Source organism: Euphorbia lathyris, chromosome 6, assembly GCF_963576675.1.
Source record: "Euphorbia lathyris chromosome 6, ddEupLath1.1, whole genome shotgun sequence".
Lineage (NCBI taxonomy): Eukaryota > Viridiplantae > Streptophyta > Magnoliopsida > Malpighiales > Euphorbiaceae > Euphorbia > Euphorbia lathyris.
In genome coordinates this window covers 77,695,315-77,713,178 of record NC_088915.1, presented here as the reverse complement: position 1 = coordinate 77,713,178, position 17,864 = coordinate 77,695,315, and the positions used below count along the sequence as shown (strand labels likewise).

The window sequence follows — 17,864 nt, the reverse complement described above, 5'->3', positions numbered from 1 at the left end:
GTTTCACGAAAAGCTTCTATTTGGAGCTTTTCATAAACAGTAGTTTGTAGTTATTTGTTATTGACAAAATTATCGAAAGAATAAAATTTTGTTGTTATTTTTTTCATAAAACATGTTTATTCTTTAACATTATTTATATTTCTACAACATAATTACCGAAAGAATAAAGTTTTGTTGCGTTAAATAAATTTTTTATTTTTTATATAGATTAGTTTTATTAATTTATGTAATACATTTTTTATTTTATAATAGGATAAGGTGCAAAAATACTCATAACATTTATGGCTAGGAGTAATTTTACCCTTAACATTTGAAATTGTGCATTTATACCCCTAATATTGGCAGCCAAAAGCAATTTTACCTCGAACATTGACAAATTGGATCAATTTGAGAAATAATTTATTAAACTGTGATTTTGATTATTAATATTGTCATCTACACTTCACACGTACACCATTTTATCATTATTAGTAACAGATCACAAACATATAATTAGACGTGAATTTTTTTTAAGAAAATAATATATATATATATATAATCTTTTACACGGGTTGGATAAAAAAATTCAAATATTTTGCCAAATTTATAATATTGATTTTCAATTTTATTATTAAATCACAAAAAAATATGAAATTATATGCGCAATTGATGTAGAATAAAAAATAAAATATCTATTTTTTCAAATAATATCTGAAATCAACAAACTTACTAATGTTAGGAGTAAAATATCACCATTTTAGATGTTATTCCTAGTTGTAAACGTTATGGTATAGATATTTTTTTACATTTTTCTTTTTATAATTTCATCGTTGATTAATTTAAAACATATCCATTTTAGATATTTTAAATCTGAACGGCAATAGTTCAATATAATTTTACCAAACACTAATTAAAGATAGCTAATAACAAACAGCTGAACCAAACAGAATCTAACAACAATTTTTGTCTTTGTTTTAGATAGAATAGAGAATTCTGGGGCTAATATTTCAAGAAATTACAAATTAACAATCCGAAAACTGAAGAGAAAAACACATTCTTCTCAATCATAATTCAAACTTCAAAAGGATTCAATTAACAACAACAATTATGTTTCCGAGTACGATGATCTCATACATATCGAAAACAAGAAGCGATCAAACGGATTTAATCGAAGCGGAAGAAGGAGAGGAGTGAACATAATTTGGGGGTTTTTAATTAGGGTTAGGATTGAGAGGAGAGCGGATTTGGGCATCGTCATCTGGATCGTAATCAGGATTAAGAGAACGATCGATGGCTTCACGGCCTTTCTCCAGGCAAGGTTTACAAGCCATTTCAATGGCAATCCAACCAAGTATTACTCCTGCAACTGCTATTAATGCAGTCGTTAATGCCGCCATTTAATTCCTTCTTGTTGTTCCGATTTACAAGATGTTCGCACTGGAGCAGAGACAATCAGCCCAAAACTTCTTCAATTTCAATAATTGTATAAGCTATTTTTGCGTAAATTAAACTGAAACAAAAGTGAGATGCACAAAAAGAAAATAATAAAAGAGAACCTGGATTTGAGGAAGCGGAAGAGAGGTTGAGGTTTTGGAGCCGTCGATCTAGCAAAGGGAGAAACTGGCCGGCTACGGTGGTGGTAGGAATCAGATAGAGATTGCTAGATCTTGAATTGGAAAGAATTTCCTTGCTGATAAAATTAAAGACCCACCAAATTAATTTTGGGAAATGAACTGTAAATTACTGAATTTGTACAAATGTTATAAAAATTTAGAAGGCTTCATTATATCATTTGTTCTAAATTTGTCCCAAAAAAAACTTGATTGGTGCCTAAACTTTCAAAAGTATCCTAATATCCCTTCAACTTGCATAAAATGTTCAGTTAACCCCCTAAACTTACACAAAATGTAATCAATTGATCATTTGGTTGCAAATAAAGTAAGTTAAATTCGGAAGATATATTGCACGCGTCATAAAAAAAAGTAAAACGATCCAAGTAATAACTTCATTTTTAATCAATTTTTAAATTATGTAATAAAATTCTAAGATTCGTGGAATACATCTTCTGCATTTAATAAAAAATAATTACTTTACGTAAATTTATGCAATGTTACGGAAATTAGTAAGACTGAGTTTACATAAAATTTATTTTATAAAACAAATTACTAACCTCCCAAAAAATCGAGTTTCACTAAAATGTTTGATGTTTTTGAAAATCATTTAATGTTATTTACTAAATTTATAAATAAAATAATTAACAAATTATTATTTTTATTAATATTTTAACGAAAAATAACTAATTTACATAAAAGTGTAAAGAAGTTGCAAAAATTTGTAAAACTTATATCAATTTTACGTAAAGTAATATGTAAAATTGTCATTTTACGAAAAAAATCTCTAACTTCACGAGAAAAGTATGAGGTTTACATAAATCTTTGAAATTAACGTAAATCCTCTGCCGATAGACATAATTTACGTAAAGTAAAACTAAATTTACATAAACTTGTTATTTTATAAAAAAAATTACTAACTTACCCAAAATCAAGTTTCATGTAAAATATTTGACTTTTACGAAAATATTTAGTATTATTTACTAAATTTATAAATAAAATAGAAATCAATTAACAAATGAAATTATTATTTTTAATATTTGAATGAAAAATAACTAATTTACGTAACAGTGTAAAGAAGTTACAAAAATTTGTAAAGTTATATCCATTTTACGTATAGTAGTGTCAATTTACGTAAAGTAGGACTTAATTTACATAAAATTATTGTTTTACGATAAAAAAAAATTCTAACTTCACGAAAAGTATGAGATTTACGTAAAAAAAATACTAATTTCCAGAGAAATTGAGTTTCACGTAAAATATTTGACTTTTACGAAAATCATTTATTGTTATTTACTAAATTTATAAATAAAATATAAATGAAAGAATAATATTAAAAATCAGTCAACTTCTACCAAAAAAAAAATCAGTCAACAAAATAAAACAGACTCTATAAGGCGAAAGCCGCAGGAGAGGTTTTGGGCGTTGGCGGCGACGGCACTAAATCCTAGCCAGTGAGATCTTCCCCTTCCGGTGGTGAGGGTATTGGCGGCGTCGGCGTTTTCCATGCGGCGGTCGACAACAGTTATCTACTGGTTTGCCGCTGAACTGTCTTGCTGTTTGGGTGTGGTTGAGGTTTTCTTGATTCTTGTGGCTCTCTCTTGGTTTGGATTAACAAGCTATTGTGTGGGAGAGGTGTATTTAATTAGTTGAATTTCCTGGCGATGACCTAAATCCATGGCCGCGTCTTGCTCTAAGGTGGCCGGCGATGCGCCGTTCGCTATCGCTCACCACTTCGGAAGAGAGGCTTTCGCTCGCTTTTCCTCCGATGTCTCTGAAATAAAAAAGAACTCAACCAAGGCTTCGCCTTCCTTTGCGGAGGCCCTAAAGAAATCCATTCCTGCTACGGCGATTCCGGCGCCGATGCAGCCGCTGATCTCCGAGGAGGGAGGTTTCATGGCGGTTAAAATCCCTCAGGCCATCTATGAGGAGAGAATTAAATATGTACAACATTCGGTGATTGGGAGAATCACGCTGAACAAAGGGGATCGGCCCTAGAGACACGCTGAGCTCAAACAGAAATTGAACCAGGTTTGGAAATGAAACCTAGACTGGAAGTTGATATCACTTGGGAAAGGTTTCTATCAAATCATCATGCCAGATGCCAGAGCACTCCAAGCAATTTGGGGTCATGGGGCAATTTCGCTGAAGCCGGGCATTATCAGATTCTCACCTTGGACCCCTGGTTTCAACCCGGATTTGCACAAGTCCACCTCTGCGCAGGTATGGGTAAGGCTATACAACCTGCCGTGGGAATTCTGGGATACTAGAATCATTGCTAATATTGCTAGTGCTGTCGGGGTTCCTATACACTTTGACCAAAATGCGGTTAATGGCAGGGGCGAATCCAGGATTTCTCCCCCATGGGGGCAACAATACGACTAAAATAATTTTTATCCAAAAAATAATAATTATAGAAAACCAGGGATCAAAGCTCAAGTTCAAGTAAAATAGTAGCAGAAATATCAAATCAAAATTCAAGTAGGAGCAAAAAAATACCAAAGCAGATAGGATCTAGATGGAGTGCTGGACCAACGATCCAATTACGGAGGGATTGGCTGTCGATTTTGATTTAATCTTACTTAGGATTAGAGATTTCAATTTAGACTTAAGAAGAAAGAGGAATTCAGGAAGAAGAACTAAATAGATTAAAGAGAGTAAGAGAGACCGATGGTTTGTTTTAGAACCTTTTTTTTTTGCAGGGATTAGAACCTATTTAGTTTTACATTTAAATATTTACTTTTTATTTTTGTTGTAAATAAAACGACATAGTTCTAATTAAATAAAACGATGTTGTTTTGCTTTAAAACAGAATTAAAAAAGTAAAAATAAAATCTTAAATTTAAAATCATTCTTCATCCTCAATTATAAAACCAATAAACCCTAAACCTGAGCGGGGCAAAGCACTAAAACTTCAAAATTAATACCTGGATTTTAAAAAAAATATAAATGTCAGTGGGGGCAACTGCCCCCAATGCCAGAGTGCTCATTGATGTGGAGCTGACTCGAGATGTTCAATACAAGCTTCGCATTGATACGGATAACCATAAATAATGGATCTATTTGGAATATGAGAATCTTCCGATGCTGTGTAGTAATTGCTCGGCAATCGGACATTCGTTGCGCAATGTCGAAGAAGGGTTGATAATAATCAACAGAGCCGGAAGGGAAAACCACAGAGGAATAGAGGTGGGCGAAAGCCCCAAGCATGCGAATCATACTGAACCTATAGATATTTTGCAGAATGAGAAGGCCGTAAATGAAGACAAGATTTTGACTAACTCCCTGCAGCTGGTTGTGCGCAAACCTGATGATCAGGGGAAGGCACTCGATGGGGACAAGGCTGAAAATGCTAGATGGGGTGATTACAATGAAATAGTCAGTCGATCAGATTCAGACTTTGAGGGGGGCGAGCTGCCAAAGAATACTCCAAATGAGGTAAACTTCTTATCTGAATCTCCGGAATGGACACAACATGTGATTAGATCAGCTAATAGGGAGGTCAATATTGTGAATGATTTTGCTGCTGAAGGCAGCGAATGGATTACAAACCGTAAAAAACCTAAGGCCAAAACGAACGACTCTTGTATGAAAGGGCGAGTGCGTTCTCCTGACAAATGCACATGATTATTCTGTACTGGAACTGCAGGGGGATCCATAACCAGGGTACCCAACGGGCTCTTAGACTTCTTTGCAGGTCTAATCATCCTGATTTAGTGTGTTTAGCTGAGCCGATGGTTGAATTAGATAAAGTTCCTGGTGTCTTCTGGACTTCTCTTGGCTTGCAATTTATCTCACAAAATGCAAATAATTCTATCTGGCTTTTTTCTAAGATTGGTAGTAGCAATAGATGTGCCACTATTGTCAGTCATGAGCATCATATCACCATCAGATATAGTTTGAACACTGAATCCTTTCAGATCACCTTTGTTTATGGCAACAACAATTCTGGCAGAAGAAGATTTCTCTGGGACTCTGTTTTAGCAGTTAGGGATTGTGGTAAGCGGCTTGTTCTGGGGGATTTTAATGTCGTAACAGGAGCGCATGAGAAAACTGGAAGAAGTCCGTCTACAAGCAGCTGCAGGGATTTCAGGGATTTCATACGGAATGGTGATTTGACTGAGGTGGAAAGCACGGGAATGCAATTCACTTGGTCGAACGGTAGAATGGGAGCTGACCATGTTGAGTGCAGGCTAGATAGAGCCTTGGTCAATGAAGACTTTCTGGATAGCTGGGACAAGGTAAGCTGCTCAGCTCTTCCTCGCAACAAGTCTGATCATAGCACGATCATTCTGTCTTGCCTTACTGGTTCCCCTAAAAAAGGAAGATTTCGATTCCTCTCAATGTGGACCACTCATAGTTCTCTGCACAAACTGATTTCTGATCACTGGTCCTCCTGCTCTCTCTCCCTACCTCCTGCTCAGCTATTAAGTCACAAGTTGAAAACGATTCGGCCTAAGCTCAGGGTCTGGAATAAAGAGGTGTTTGGTCGAGTTGATAATAATATTGATGCTGCCATGTCCAAGTTAGAAGCAGTTCAGGCCAGTATCTCCAGGGATGGATTGAATGATAATCTTTTTGCTCAGGAAGCGGAAGCTCAGCAAGATCTAGATCTTCACCTTTACAGGCAAGAGTTACTTCTCAGGGACAAAAGCAGGGGAAATGGCTAAAAGCAGGGGGCAGGAATTCAAACTTCTTTCACCGGTCGGCTAAAATTAGAAAGATACAATCCTCTTTGGATAGTCTCTTAATCAATGACACTATTGTGAATGATGAGAATGTTATATCCTAACATGTAGTTAGCTATTATGAATCGCTATTTAGAGGCAGCATAAGGCATGTTAACTATGAGGCCGTCAACTCTGTCATCCCTCAAAGTGTGACGGAAATGGACAATAATAGTCTGATTGAGCGACCGTCGGAATCTGAGATTAGGAATGCTGCGTTTGGTATGAATAGGGACAGCTCTCCTGGGATATTGTCGGATCAGATGTCTGTCAGATGGTTTTCAGCTTTTTTGATTCTGGTTGTATGCTTCCCGGTCTGAACTCTAGCATCATTGTGCTTATTCCCAAGGTTGAAGGAGCAAACGAGATTCATCAATTCCGTCCTGTCACTATGGGTAACTTCAACTACAAGATCATATCCAAGATTCTCTCTAACAGGCTCGCTCCTATTGCGGCTAGAATAATATCTGACAATCAGTTTGGCTTCTTAGCTGGCAGAAGTATTCATCATTGCATCGATGCTGCTTCTGAGGGGGTAAACATGCTTAAGAAGAAATGTTTTGGGGGAAATATGGCTGTGAAAATCGATATCAGAAAAGCCTTCGACACTCTGGACTGGAACTTCTTACTGGCTGTCCTTGAAGCCTTTGGTTTCTCCTTGCATTTCAGAAACTGGATTCTTGAAATTCTGAGATCAGCTAGAATCTCAATTGCCTTAAGTGGTGGAATTGAGGGATTCTTCAGATGCTCTTGTGGTGTTCAACAGGGAGATCCGCTTTCCTCCACGCTCTTTGGAATTGCTGAAGATTTCCTTGGCAGATGGAATTCTAAGCTAGTTACTGAAGGTAATCTTGAACCTATGCTTTATACCAGAAGCACTGCTTTTCCTTCCCATCTCTTATATGCTGATGATATGATAATATTTTGTCGAGCCTCTTTGAAAAACATGAACTGCATTAAGGACCTTTTTAACTTCTATGAGGCTAATTCGGGTCAAGCTGTGAATTGGGACAAATCTCAGGTTATTTATGGGAACTTCATTCCCTCAGCTCGTAAAATACGGCTTTCTGACATCCTTGGGATTAAGATTGCTTCACTGCCTTTTAATTATCTCGGCGTCCCATTGTTTCAAGGAGCACCTAGGTCTCGATTCTTACAGCCGCTAATTGACAGGTTCCTAAGCAAGTTCAGTCTCTGGCATGGTAAATCTCTTTCATTTGCTGGACGACTCACTTTAGTCAAAGCTTCATTGACTGGTGCATTGGTGCACTCGTTTCTTCTGTATAAATGGCCAGCGACTCTTATTGCTAAAATCAACAAAGCGGTTCGGAATTTCCTCTAGACGAGGGATAGGGATAGCAGGAAATTTATAACTGTGCCTTGGAAAATCTGCTGTCAGCAAATGGCGCAGGGTGGTCTGGGAATCAAGGATTTTAAAATCTTCAATATGGCTATGATTACAAAATTCAGTTGGGAGCTATTGCAAGGTAAGAGCTATGTCGCCTCTCTATTTCGACTTCGCTTTCTTGAAACATCTGGATTGGCGAGACGGACTATAACAAATTCCTCTATTTGGTCCTCCATGAGAGCGATTTATGATCAGGTCAGGATTGAGTCGGTTTGGTGGTTTGGGGAGGGATCTGAATTAAATTTTTGGACTGATAGATGGATTGTGCCTGTGATTGCTGATCAAATTAGCATCCCCAGAAAATCTCAGGCTAACATGTACAAGCCTATTCATGAACTCAGAACGAATGGAAATTGGATCAATCTGGAGACTTTACCGACAAATGTGCAAGAGGACATTCATGGTATTGAGGTTTTCAACGATCACGACTGCTGCATTTGGCAACCGTCAGCCTCGGGGAATTTAACGGTAAGGGATTATTATATTGAGATGCAACAAGGGAATGCAGTGGACTGGAGCAGGTTCATTTGGAACTCATTCATTCCTCCAAGTCGTGATGGCACCTGCTGGAAGATTCTGCATAGCAGAATCGCAGTGCAATCCCAGATTCAATCCCCGGGAATCTCGATTGAACAAAGGTGCGAGCTATGCAAAGAGGATGGCGAGACACTTGGGCATCTATTCGCAAATTGCAGGGTAGCCAAGGACCTGTGGAAATTCATTTTTGATATTAATGAGGTGAACTGCTATTTTTTATACGATTTTGATGGGTTTTTTATGCCATCCGCGAGGTCCGTGTTAGGAGAAGCAAGAGGAAAAGATGGATATACTCTGTAGTCACTTGCTTTTGGTATATTTGGTTCATTCGCAACCGAGCTATATTTGATAGTGATCTCCCTTCAATCCAAAATTTGAAATATAAATTGATGCACTTTGTAGTTGAATTCGACGGGTTGGCTACAGCTTGAGTGCGTCCGCCGCCTGAGCTGGACTTTGTGACTGTGAGATGGATTGCACCTCCGAGTGGGTGGATCAAGGTGAATACGGACGGTGCAGCGAGCCGTTCTGGTAATGCTGGGGCGGGAGGTGTTTTCCGAAATTTCAGATGTTTTGCTGTTGGGAGCTTTGCATTCCCTATTCAGGACTCACCGGCACATGTGGCTGAGCTAAAAGCAAGCATTTATGCAATTAAGGTTGCGTGGGAAAGAAATTAGAGGTGCCTATGGATTGAATCGGACTCTAGCTATGCGGTGCATCTGCTTCGAAACAAAGTGAGAGAGGTTCCTTGGAAAATTAAAAAAGATTGGATCGACTGCTTAGCTAGGCTCAATGATATGAATTGGACAGTTACTCATATCTTTCGCGAAGGCAATCAGGCGACAGATCGACTCGCAGGTTTTGGGCAATCGACAGCTGATTACCACTGGTGGAATTTTGCTCCTCATTTCTGTCAGGCTTTCCTGTTTGACGATCTGTGCAATGTAGCTCATATTCGCTTTCTGTAATTTTTTATTTTTTGTTTCTTGATTTTTTCTTCCTCCGGTGTACTCTATTCTATTTTCATTTTTTAATAATATTCGGGTTGTTGGCTGCACCGGGGGTGCCAACCTAGTTGGGATGTCCGGACTTCCTTCGCGTCCCAACATTCATTCAAAAAAAAATATAAATCAATTAACAAATAAAATTATTTTTTATTAATATTGTAACGAAAAATAACTACTTTACGTAAAAGTGTCCAAATGTTACAGAAATTTGTAAATGTTTTATACATTTTACATAAAGTAGTGTCAATTTATATAAAATTGTTATTTTATGAAAAAAAATTGTAACTGCAAAAAGTACGAGGTTTGCGTAAAATTAATTTTACATAAATCCTCTAACGAAAGACATAGTTTACATAAAGTTATTTTATAAAAAAAATTACGAACTTCCCAAAAATTGAGTTTCACATAAAATATTTGAATTTTACCATTTAGTGTTATTTACTAAATTTATAAATAAAATACAAATTAATTAACAAATGATTTTTTTTTTATTAATTTCTAATAAAAAATAACTACTTTACGTAAATGTGTACAAATATTACGGAAATTTGGAAAGGTTATATATATTTTTATGTAAAGTAGTTTCAATTTACGTAAAATGATACTTAATTTAAGTAGAATTATTATTTTATGAAAAAAAATCTCTAACTTCAGAAAAAGTACGAGGTTTAGGTAAAATCTTTCAATTTTACGTAAATCGTCTACTGATAAACATAGTTTACGTTAAGTAAGAATAAATTTACGTAAAATTGTTATTTTATAAAAAAAATTACCAACTTTCCTAAAAATCAAGTTTCACGTAAAATATTTGACTTTTATGAAAATCGTTTAGTGTTATTTACAAAATTTATAAATTAACTAAGAAATAAATTATTTTTTATTAATATTTTAGCGAAAAATAACTAATTTACGGAAGTGTAAAAAAGTTACAGAAATTTGTAGAGGTTTTGTTAATTTTATGTAAATTAGTGTCAATTTACATAAAATGCTACTTAATTTATGTAAAATTGTATTTTACAAACAAAAAAACCTCTCACTTCACAAAAAAATATGAGGTTTATGTAAAATCTTTTAACTTTACGTAAATCCTCTACTAATAGACATAGTTTATATAAAGTAAGACTAAATTTACGTAAAATTGTTATTTTATAACAAAATTAACTAACTACCTCAAAAATCGAGTTTCATATAAAATATTTGACTTTTACGAAAATTATTTAGTGTTAATTTCTAAATTTCTAAATAAAATATAAATTAATTAACAAATAGAATTATTTTTTATTAATATTTTATCGAAAAATAACTACTTTATGTAAAAGTGTACAAATATTACGAAAATTTACAAAGGTTATATACATTTTACGTAAAGTAATGACAATTCACGTAAGTTAGGATTTAATTTACATAAAATTGTTATTTTACGAAAAAAAAACTCTAACTGCGAATAGGATTGTAATCGAGCCGAGCTTTGGCATACTCAAACTCGACTCGCTATAAAAGTTACGAGCTCGAAACCGAGCTGAGCTTTGGCCTGCTCAATCTCGACTTAGTATAAAATTAACGAGCTCAAACCCGAGCCTAGCTTTAGCTTGCTCAAGCTCGGCTCAGCTCATTAGAAAGTAAACGAAGTAGAGCCGAGCTTCGAGCTTGTTTCGAGCCCAAAACCTCTTTGAACTTGGTTCATTAAGAAAATTATCTAACCATAAATTGTTTGTAAGTAAATTGTAAATTATATTTATGAAGTTTGCTCGCAAATAGCTCTTTAATTGTATACATAAACAAACTCACATGCAAAGTTCATGAATAAATAAATAAGATATTTACAAATAATTCGTCTATTACTCATTTCTTATGTTTGTATATGAACTCATGTAATAGCAAACGAAATAATATTAAGTTTAGATATTTGTGAACTAACACAAAACTATATTGTTTTCCACAAAACTAAAATTTGTTTATAAATTTTCTAATCGAGCCTGCTCCCGAGCTTTAAAGTCGAGATTTGTTCTGCTTAATCTCGGCTCATTTACGAACTGAACTAATAAATCGTGCTCACGAGAAACTCATTTACAAATCAAGCTAAATCGAGCCAAGCTTTTATTGAGTAGACCACTGAGTCGCTCATGAGTGACTCGACTCATTTGCAACCTTAATTACAAAAAGTATGAAGTTTACATAAAATCTTTCAACTTTACGTAAATCCTCTAGTGAGACATAGTTTATATTAAGTAAGAATAAAGTTGTTATTTTATAAAAAAATTGCTAACTTCATGTAAAATCTACTTTCGCGTAAAATATTTAACATTTATGAAAATTATTTATTGTTATTTACTAAATTTATAAATAAAATATATATTACTTAACAAATAAAATTATTTTTATTAATATTTTAACAAAAAAATACCTAATTTACGTAAAAGTATAAATAAGTTACAAAATTTGTAAAAGTTTTATACATTTTACGTAAAGTGAAACTTAATTTGTGTAAAATTGATATTTTACGGAAAAAAATCTCTAGCATCGCGAAAAATATGAGGTTTACATAAAATCTTTCAACTTTACGTAAATTATCTACTGATAGACAAAGTTTACATAAAAAGACTGAATTTACGTAAAGTTGTTTTTATAAAAAAAATTACTAACTTCCTAAAAACATCAAGCATACAATATTTGACTTTTACGAAAATCATTTAGTTTTATTTACTTAATTTATAAATTAATTAAAAATAAAACTATTTTTTATTAATATTTTAACAAAAAAAAATAATTACTTTATGTAAAAGTATATAAATGTTACAAAATTTGTAAAAAATTTAGATATTGTACGTAAAATGGTACTTAATTTACTTAAAATTGTTATTTTACGGGAAAAAAAAATTCTAACTTTGCGAAAAGTATGCGGTTTATATAAAATCTTTAAACTTTACATAAATCCTCTAATGGTAGACATTTATATAAAGTAATGCTGAATTTATGTAAAGTTGTTATTTTATAAAAAAAAAATTACTAACTTCCCTAAAAATCGAGTTTCATATAAAATACTTGATTTTTACGAAACTCATTTAGTGAATTATGTAATAACGTTCTAAGACACGTATAATATGTATTCCGTATTTAACTTGATTTTTTTTACAAACTAGCGATTAATTGATTACATTTTATGCAAGTTCAGAGAGCTAAATGAACATTTTATGCAAGTTCATGTGGCTAATAAGATACTTTAAAACTTCAGAGAGTCAATCAAACTTTTTGGACAAGTTCGAAAGAAAAATGATTTATTGAATGTTTATGGAAAATCCTTCATTTGACATAATTTTTCTCTACCTTGTGCTATTTTAATTTTACTTTATTTTTTAATATAATTTATTTTATTATAATTTCATTTACCACATATTAAAACAAAGTATACTTACTTCCTACCAAAAAAAAAAAAAACAAAGTATACTTACTTTGGTGGCTCAATACATCATTTGTCCCCTCAACTTATCCAAACAATTTGATTGGCCTTCTAAACTTTCAAAATGTCTTGATAGCCTTCTCAACTTGCATAAAATATCCAGTTAACCTCCTGAACTTTCATAAAATATAATCAATTGATCACCCAGTTACAAAAAAAAAAAAAAAAAAATTAAATGCGAAAGATATATTACACACGTCTTAAAAAAAGCAAAACGATCGAAATCAGAGTATGCAGTTCTAATATTAAAGAAAACAAGTTTGATAGTTAAACAAGTAAAAACTTTCCTTTTAATATATCTTAATCTATATTTTTTGAAGGGTACATTACACTCATGACCACTGAATTTTACCTGTTTTTCAACATTATGACCATTGAATTTCAATTCTTACGGTATAACCATCGAACTTTATATTTTTTAACACCAATGGTCATTGTGATCGTTGACCAATGTTTTTTCTCCTTCCCTCCTTCTAAAACATAAAATACCTATTTTACCCTTCTCCTCAATCTCTATAAATCAATTCCACCCGGGCTAATTTGTCCTGGTTTTTTGTTTTTCTTTCCTTATCCTACCAAAAAAACTGAAATCCCAAATTTTACTCTTTTAAAGCCTTCTGGAAGCACATCTTAACAAGCTGTTCAAAAGAAGACATCGAGCTCGCTGTTACCATTTGCTGGGTATTATGGTCAGACAGAAACCACAAGGTGTGACAGAATCAGACAAATGCGCCTGCATATCTGTTTTCTAATGCTGTTGCGTTTCTAAATTCATGGAAGCAGGCCAAGCTTTCGGCCCGCCGGTCTGCCCCCTTACCTGATATAACTGCTCCTGCGCGGGTTTGGTCTGCTCCGGAGGCGGGCTTTGTCAAGGTAAATACAGATGGCGCATTGTTCTCGGATCTGAATTGCACTAGTTACGAAATTGTTCACGGGACTCGTCCGGTAATTTCATAGCAACAACTAATGGGGTGATTCATTGTCAACAAAATCCGTTTTTGGTCGAGGCGCTCGTGTGCCGGGAGGCGCTGATTTGGATAGTTTATACAAGTTGAATGGACCGTATGATCACTCGTAAATTAAACTTTTTAGACAATTTCAAGAGACAAATGCTATTTTATTTTAAAACTCATAATTGTTACAACTTGTCAAGTATAAAAATTCTATTTATTTTCAAATTCATTTAACAATTAAATAAATTTCATTATTATATTTTAATTTATTATTTATTAAATTCTTGCCAGTTTTAGTATGATAGAGGGAGAAAGGATATAGAACTGGTTCTTCGTGCCAAACGGACATGATCCACACATCCTTGAAATTTGAAAGGTGAAGAATGTGATCACTCTGAAGAAATTATCAATCGAACTTGAATCATCTTTACAAAACTTTCAAATTTTAAAAGAAAATAAATTAAAACTGAAAGAAAAGAAAAAAATTGAGGAAAGAAATTGAAAACAATTGGTTTGAGGAAATAAATTAGACCGAAAAAGGAAAAAAGTTGTTAAAAAAAGAAACAACATCAAACTCAGAAACTCTGCAAATTTCTTCTAATATATCAAGCAGATAAATCAATTCACCTATCTTCCATGTTTTACATACTGCGATTTAGTCTCACCATCTCATGGACCAGTAATTTAGAAAAGAAAATCCCAATTTAGGACAATTAATTTCCAGAACAGATCAGTAATCTAGACTTTCTATCCTAAATCGGGATCAGAATTACTGATCTGATCTGAAAATTGGGGCAAAACTTTAGGAAAACCAGAACAGATCAGTAATCTAAAGCAAAGACCCGAAAATTACATATAATTTAATCAATCTGCAACCCGAAATTGATCATATAATGAACACAGTGAAATCAAATGGCATGAACAAAGAAAGAGAGAGCATACAAAGAGAAAAGAAAATTACCAGATTTGAAGAGGAGAGAACTGAAATTATTGAAGCCGGTGGTGAGAGTGCTGTACCGAAGAAGATGAGAGAAAAAGAACGAGTCTTATGGATATTTATATCAGACTTTTAGGTTCAGAGACATCGGCTAATGGGTATGGTTGCCTTTAATTAAGCCCACCCCAATATATATATCTTACTTTTATTTCTTTTTATTTATTCTTTTTCTATAAAGAATAAAGTAATAGATTTTTAAGTGATATATTACTTAAAAGATTAAATTTCTTGGCTATTTAAAAAAAAAAATTATTTTCAAAAAATAATAAATTTGAATTATAGGAATGGTGAAAAATAAAATAGGGAAAAATAAATTTTTTTATCCGTGTATGTTAAGAGATGATCATTTTTTTTTATGAAAAACACAACTTATATTATATTAAAGGAAATTGATCAAGTTCAATATATGGAACTAAAAAAGCTGGAAAATCAACAATAAGGATTTGAGGAGTATATAAAGAAAGTCTCCATTTGTTAACTCGTGAGCAGCAGCATTAGAAGAACGTCCTTCATACACGAAGCACACCTCAGAAAAAGATTGAGCTACTGTTAGAATATGTTGAACCACCACATCAATGTAACTAATATCCCTAGCAACCCGAACTGCTTCAATAGCCATTTTGCAATCCGACAAAACCACCACCTTAGAAAAGCCACACTCTTTCGCAAAAAAATAACTCATTCAAAATAGCTAAAATTTCCGCATGAATCATAGACCAACACAATCCCAATGGACACGCCCCACTCATCAGAACCTTACCCAGATTATTCCGTACCAAAAAAACCAGCCGCCCCACAACATCCTCGCGAAGAGAATGACGCACCACAATTCAATTTGACAAAGCAAGGAGGGGGAGGCATCCATTTTTCGAGAATATGATTACAAGAAGACATAGAAGTAGGGATAATACTTACCGAACCAGCTGCTCTACTAGCCCCATTGACAAAAGCACAATCATCAAGAGACTTTTCATCACGCGTGATAAGATTATGGTCATACCAAATCATCCAAATAAATCAATTATTATATAAAAGAAAAATAGTTTAGTTTTAAATATAGAAAAAATACATATATCAAGTTATATATATGACCAAATTTGGTCATTAAAATTATATATATAATTTTAATGACAAAATTTGGTCATTTACCGTTAGATTTAGGTTTATTAAATTTAAGTCTTATAATGTTTTGAATCTATACGATAGAATTTTAATAAGTCTGGATCTAACGGTGAATTATTAAAATCGTTGTGTTACATATATATATGTGTTACAGATATAATAAAGAAATAAGTAATTAAATATAGGCATATAACTCATATTGGCCATTAAACTATACCTTCAAAATCAATTATGTCCCTAAATTATTAAAATTATCAATCAAATCCTTAATTTATACCCATGATCAAATGATGTTAAAAAATAATAGTAATCTAATTCTAATTCAATAATTAAACATGTGATTAAGTCATTTTCTTTTTTACATCTTCTTCCTTTTCTCTTCATCTTGGTTTGTTGTGGGAATTCTCTCATTTCTATTCCCAAAAGCATATCCCTCCTTTCTTAATAAAGTTTCGAATCTCATTTCTTTAAACTCTTTTTTAAATCTTTGTTACTTTTGCTTTTTGATTCTGTTGCACTGAATTCTATTTCTTTCAAGTGAAGTTTCACCGTTGTTTTGGACTCTAATAGACTAACATAATAAGGAAATTATGATGGTTTGTAATATTAGAAATTAAATATGTTAAGAGATGTTTCCACTAAAATCTCCGTATTGCCTTTTGGAGAAGAATGAAGTTCAAATTAAAGAACTCAGGTTCTAGTGTCAATATTCGATCATAATCGCAATTCTTGCAGTATTGTAAAAGGTATGAGATATATTCATCTCAAGTCCCCAATAAAGATCCAAGATTAAAAAAAAATTGAAAAAGTGAATGAGGTTAGAAACTTTATTAAGAAGGGAGGGAAGAAGAATTCTCACAATAGAGAGAACCGAATATGAAGAGATAAATCCTAAAAGAGAGAATGTTTTAATTATATAATTAATTGTTAGATTAAAATTAGATTATTTTTAATTTTAAACATCATTAGATGAGAGTGTGTAAATTTCTGATTTCTAAATAGATTAATGGCTTGATGTTTTATTTTCAAGATGTAGTTTAAAGGTCAATATGAGTTTTATGCTATAAATATATGTTGGGGTTTAGTGTCCTATAGACAATTGTTCTAGGATACAAACTTAATGTAAATGAATTGTTCTTTATATCATTTGTTTAATGAGATTTATGTTTTGTAACTATATAAAGGCAATCCTTTTTAAGCACTAAATAAAGTCTAATAAAAGGAAATCCGTAAGTTTGTTTAAAGTGATTATAAAGTGTTCATACAAGCATGAAGTGAGACAAAACTTTATAGTAAACTGATAAACTTAAAACCACCCCAAGTCAAGTGATATGTTTGGGATTGACATATCACTGTTGAGACTTGTATGTAACAATGTCTTCTGTCCGACAGAAAGCTGATCTCACGAGCTTCATATATACAGATATCTGGACAGTTACATAGATCCGATGAAACATTGTTCATTAGGATTGGGGATCCGATTTGAGATAACAGGATGGGTAGATTCATCCTTGTCACCTGTTCATCTCATTGGTATTAATAGGTATAACTAATCCTCAGACTCAAAGGAATGTTAATTGGTCATCCTGAATTACTGAATGTGAGACTTTGATCCTGCTGTCCCACGATCCTTAACAGAGATGACTCTGGGGTGTGAACGGCAAAGGTTGGGTGTCACAGGAGGTAATGTTAGGGTAGTTATACATTGGATTGAGCATTTATCACTCCCGATCAATGGGAGATACATCCAAGGATCGCTTGTGGAAGACTCGACTCTAAATCCTTGCAAGGTGATAGCTTAAGACTTGAAATGCAGATTTCACTTAACCTATCTATTTGAGTTGACTCGGCCTGTATAAGTAAAACGAACGTCTCGCTATATGTGACTTGACATCATCCATAGTCATAAGATTCAGTTCAAGGATGTAGTTGATAAAGGATCGAATTATACTGTAACTAATACGGAAAGGTTAACGACGGAATCAACCTGTCTTCTTAACGGACTCTGAGGGAATGATTACAGACTTGCCAATAACATACTCAGTACATCATTCCGTTATGCAAAGA

General features: G+C 33.4%; 1 protein-coding gene across 1 annotated transcript; it reads right to left on the bottom strand.

The window, feature by feature from the left end:
* Positions 1–930: 930 nt before the first annotated feature.
* On the bottom strand, positions 931–14,772 carry LOC136231829 (uncharacterized). The gene is made up of 4 exons (XM_066020801.1): positions 14,640–14,772; positions 12,718–12,836; positions 1,536–1,669; positions 931–1,416 (listed from the first exon to the last, which is right to left on the bottom strand). Exon 4 carries the CDS (start codon positions 1,374–1,376, stop codon positions 1,191–1,193), a length of 186 nt encoding a protein of 61 aa, XP_065876873.1. The 5' UTR covers positions 1,377–1,416; positions 1,536–1,669; positions 12,718–12,836; positions 14,640–14,772; the 3' UTR covers positions 931–1,190.
* Positions 14,773–17,864: the final 3,092 nt, after the last annotated feature.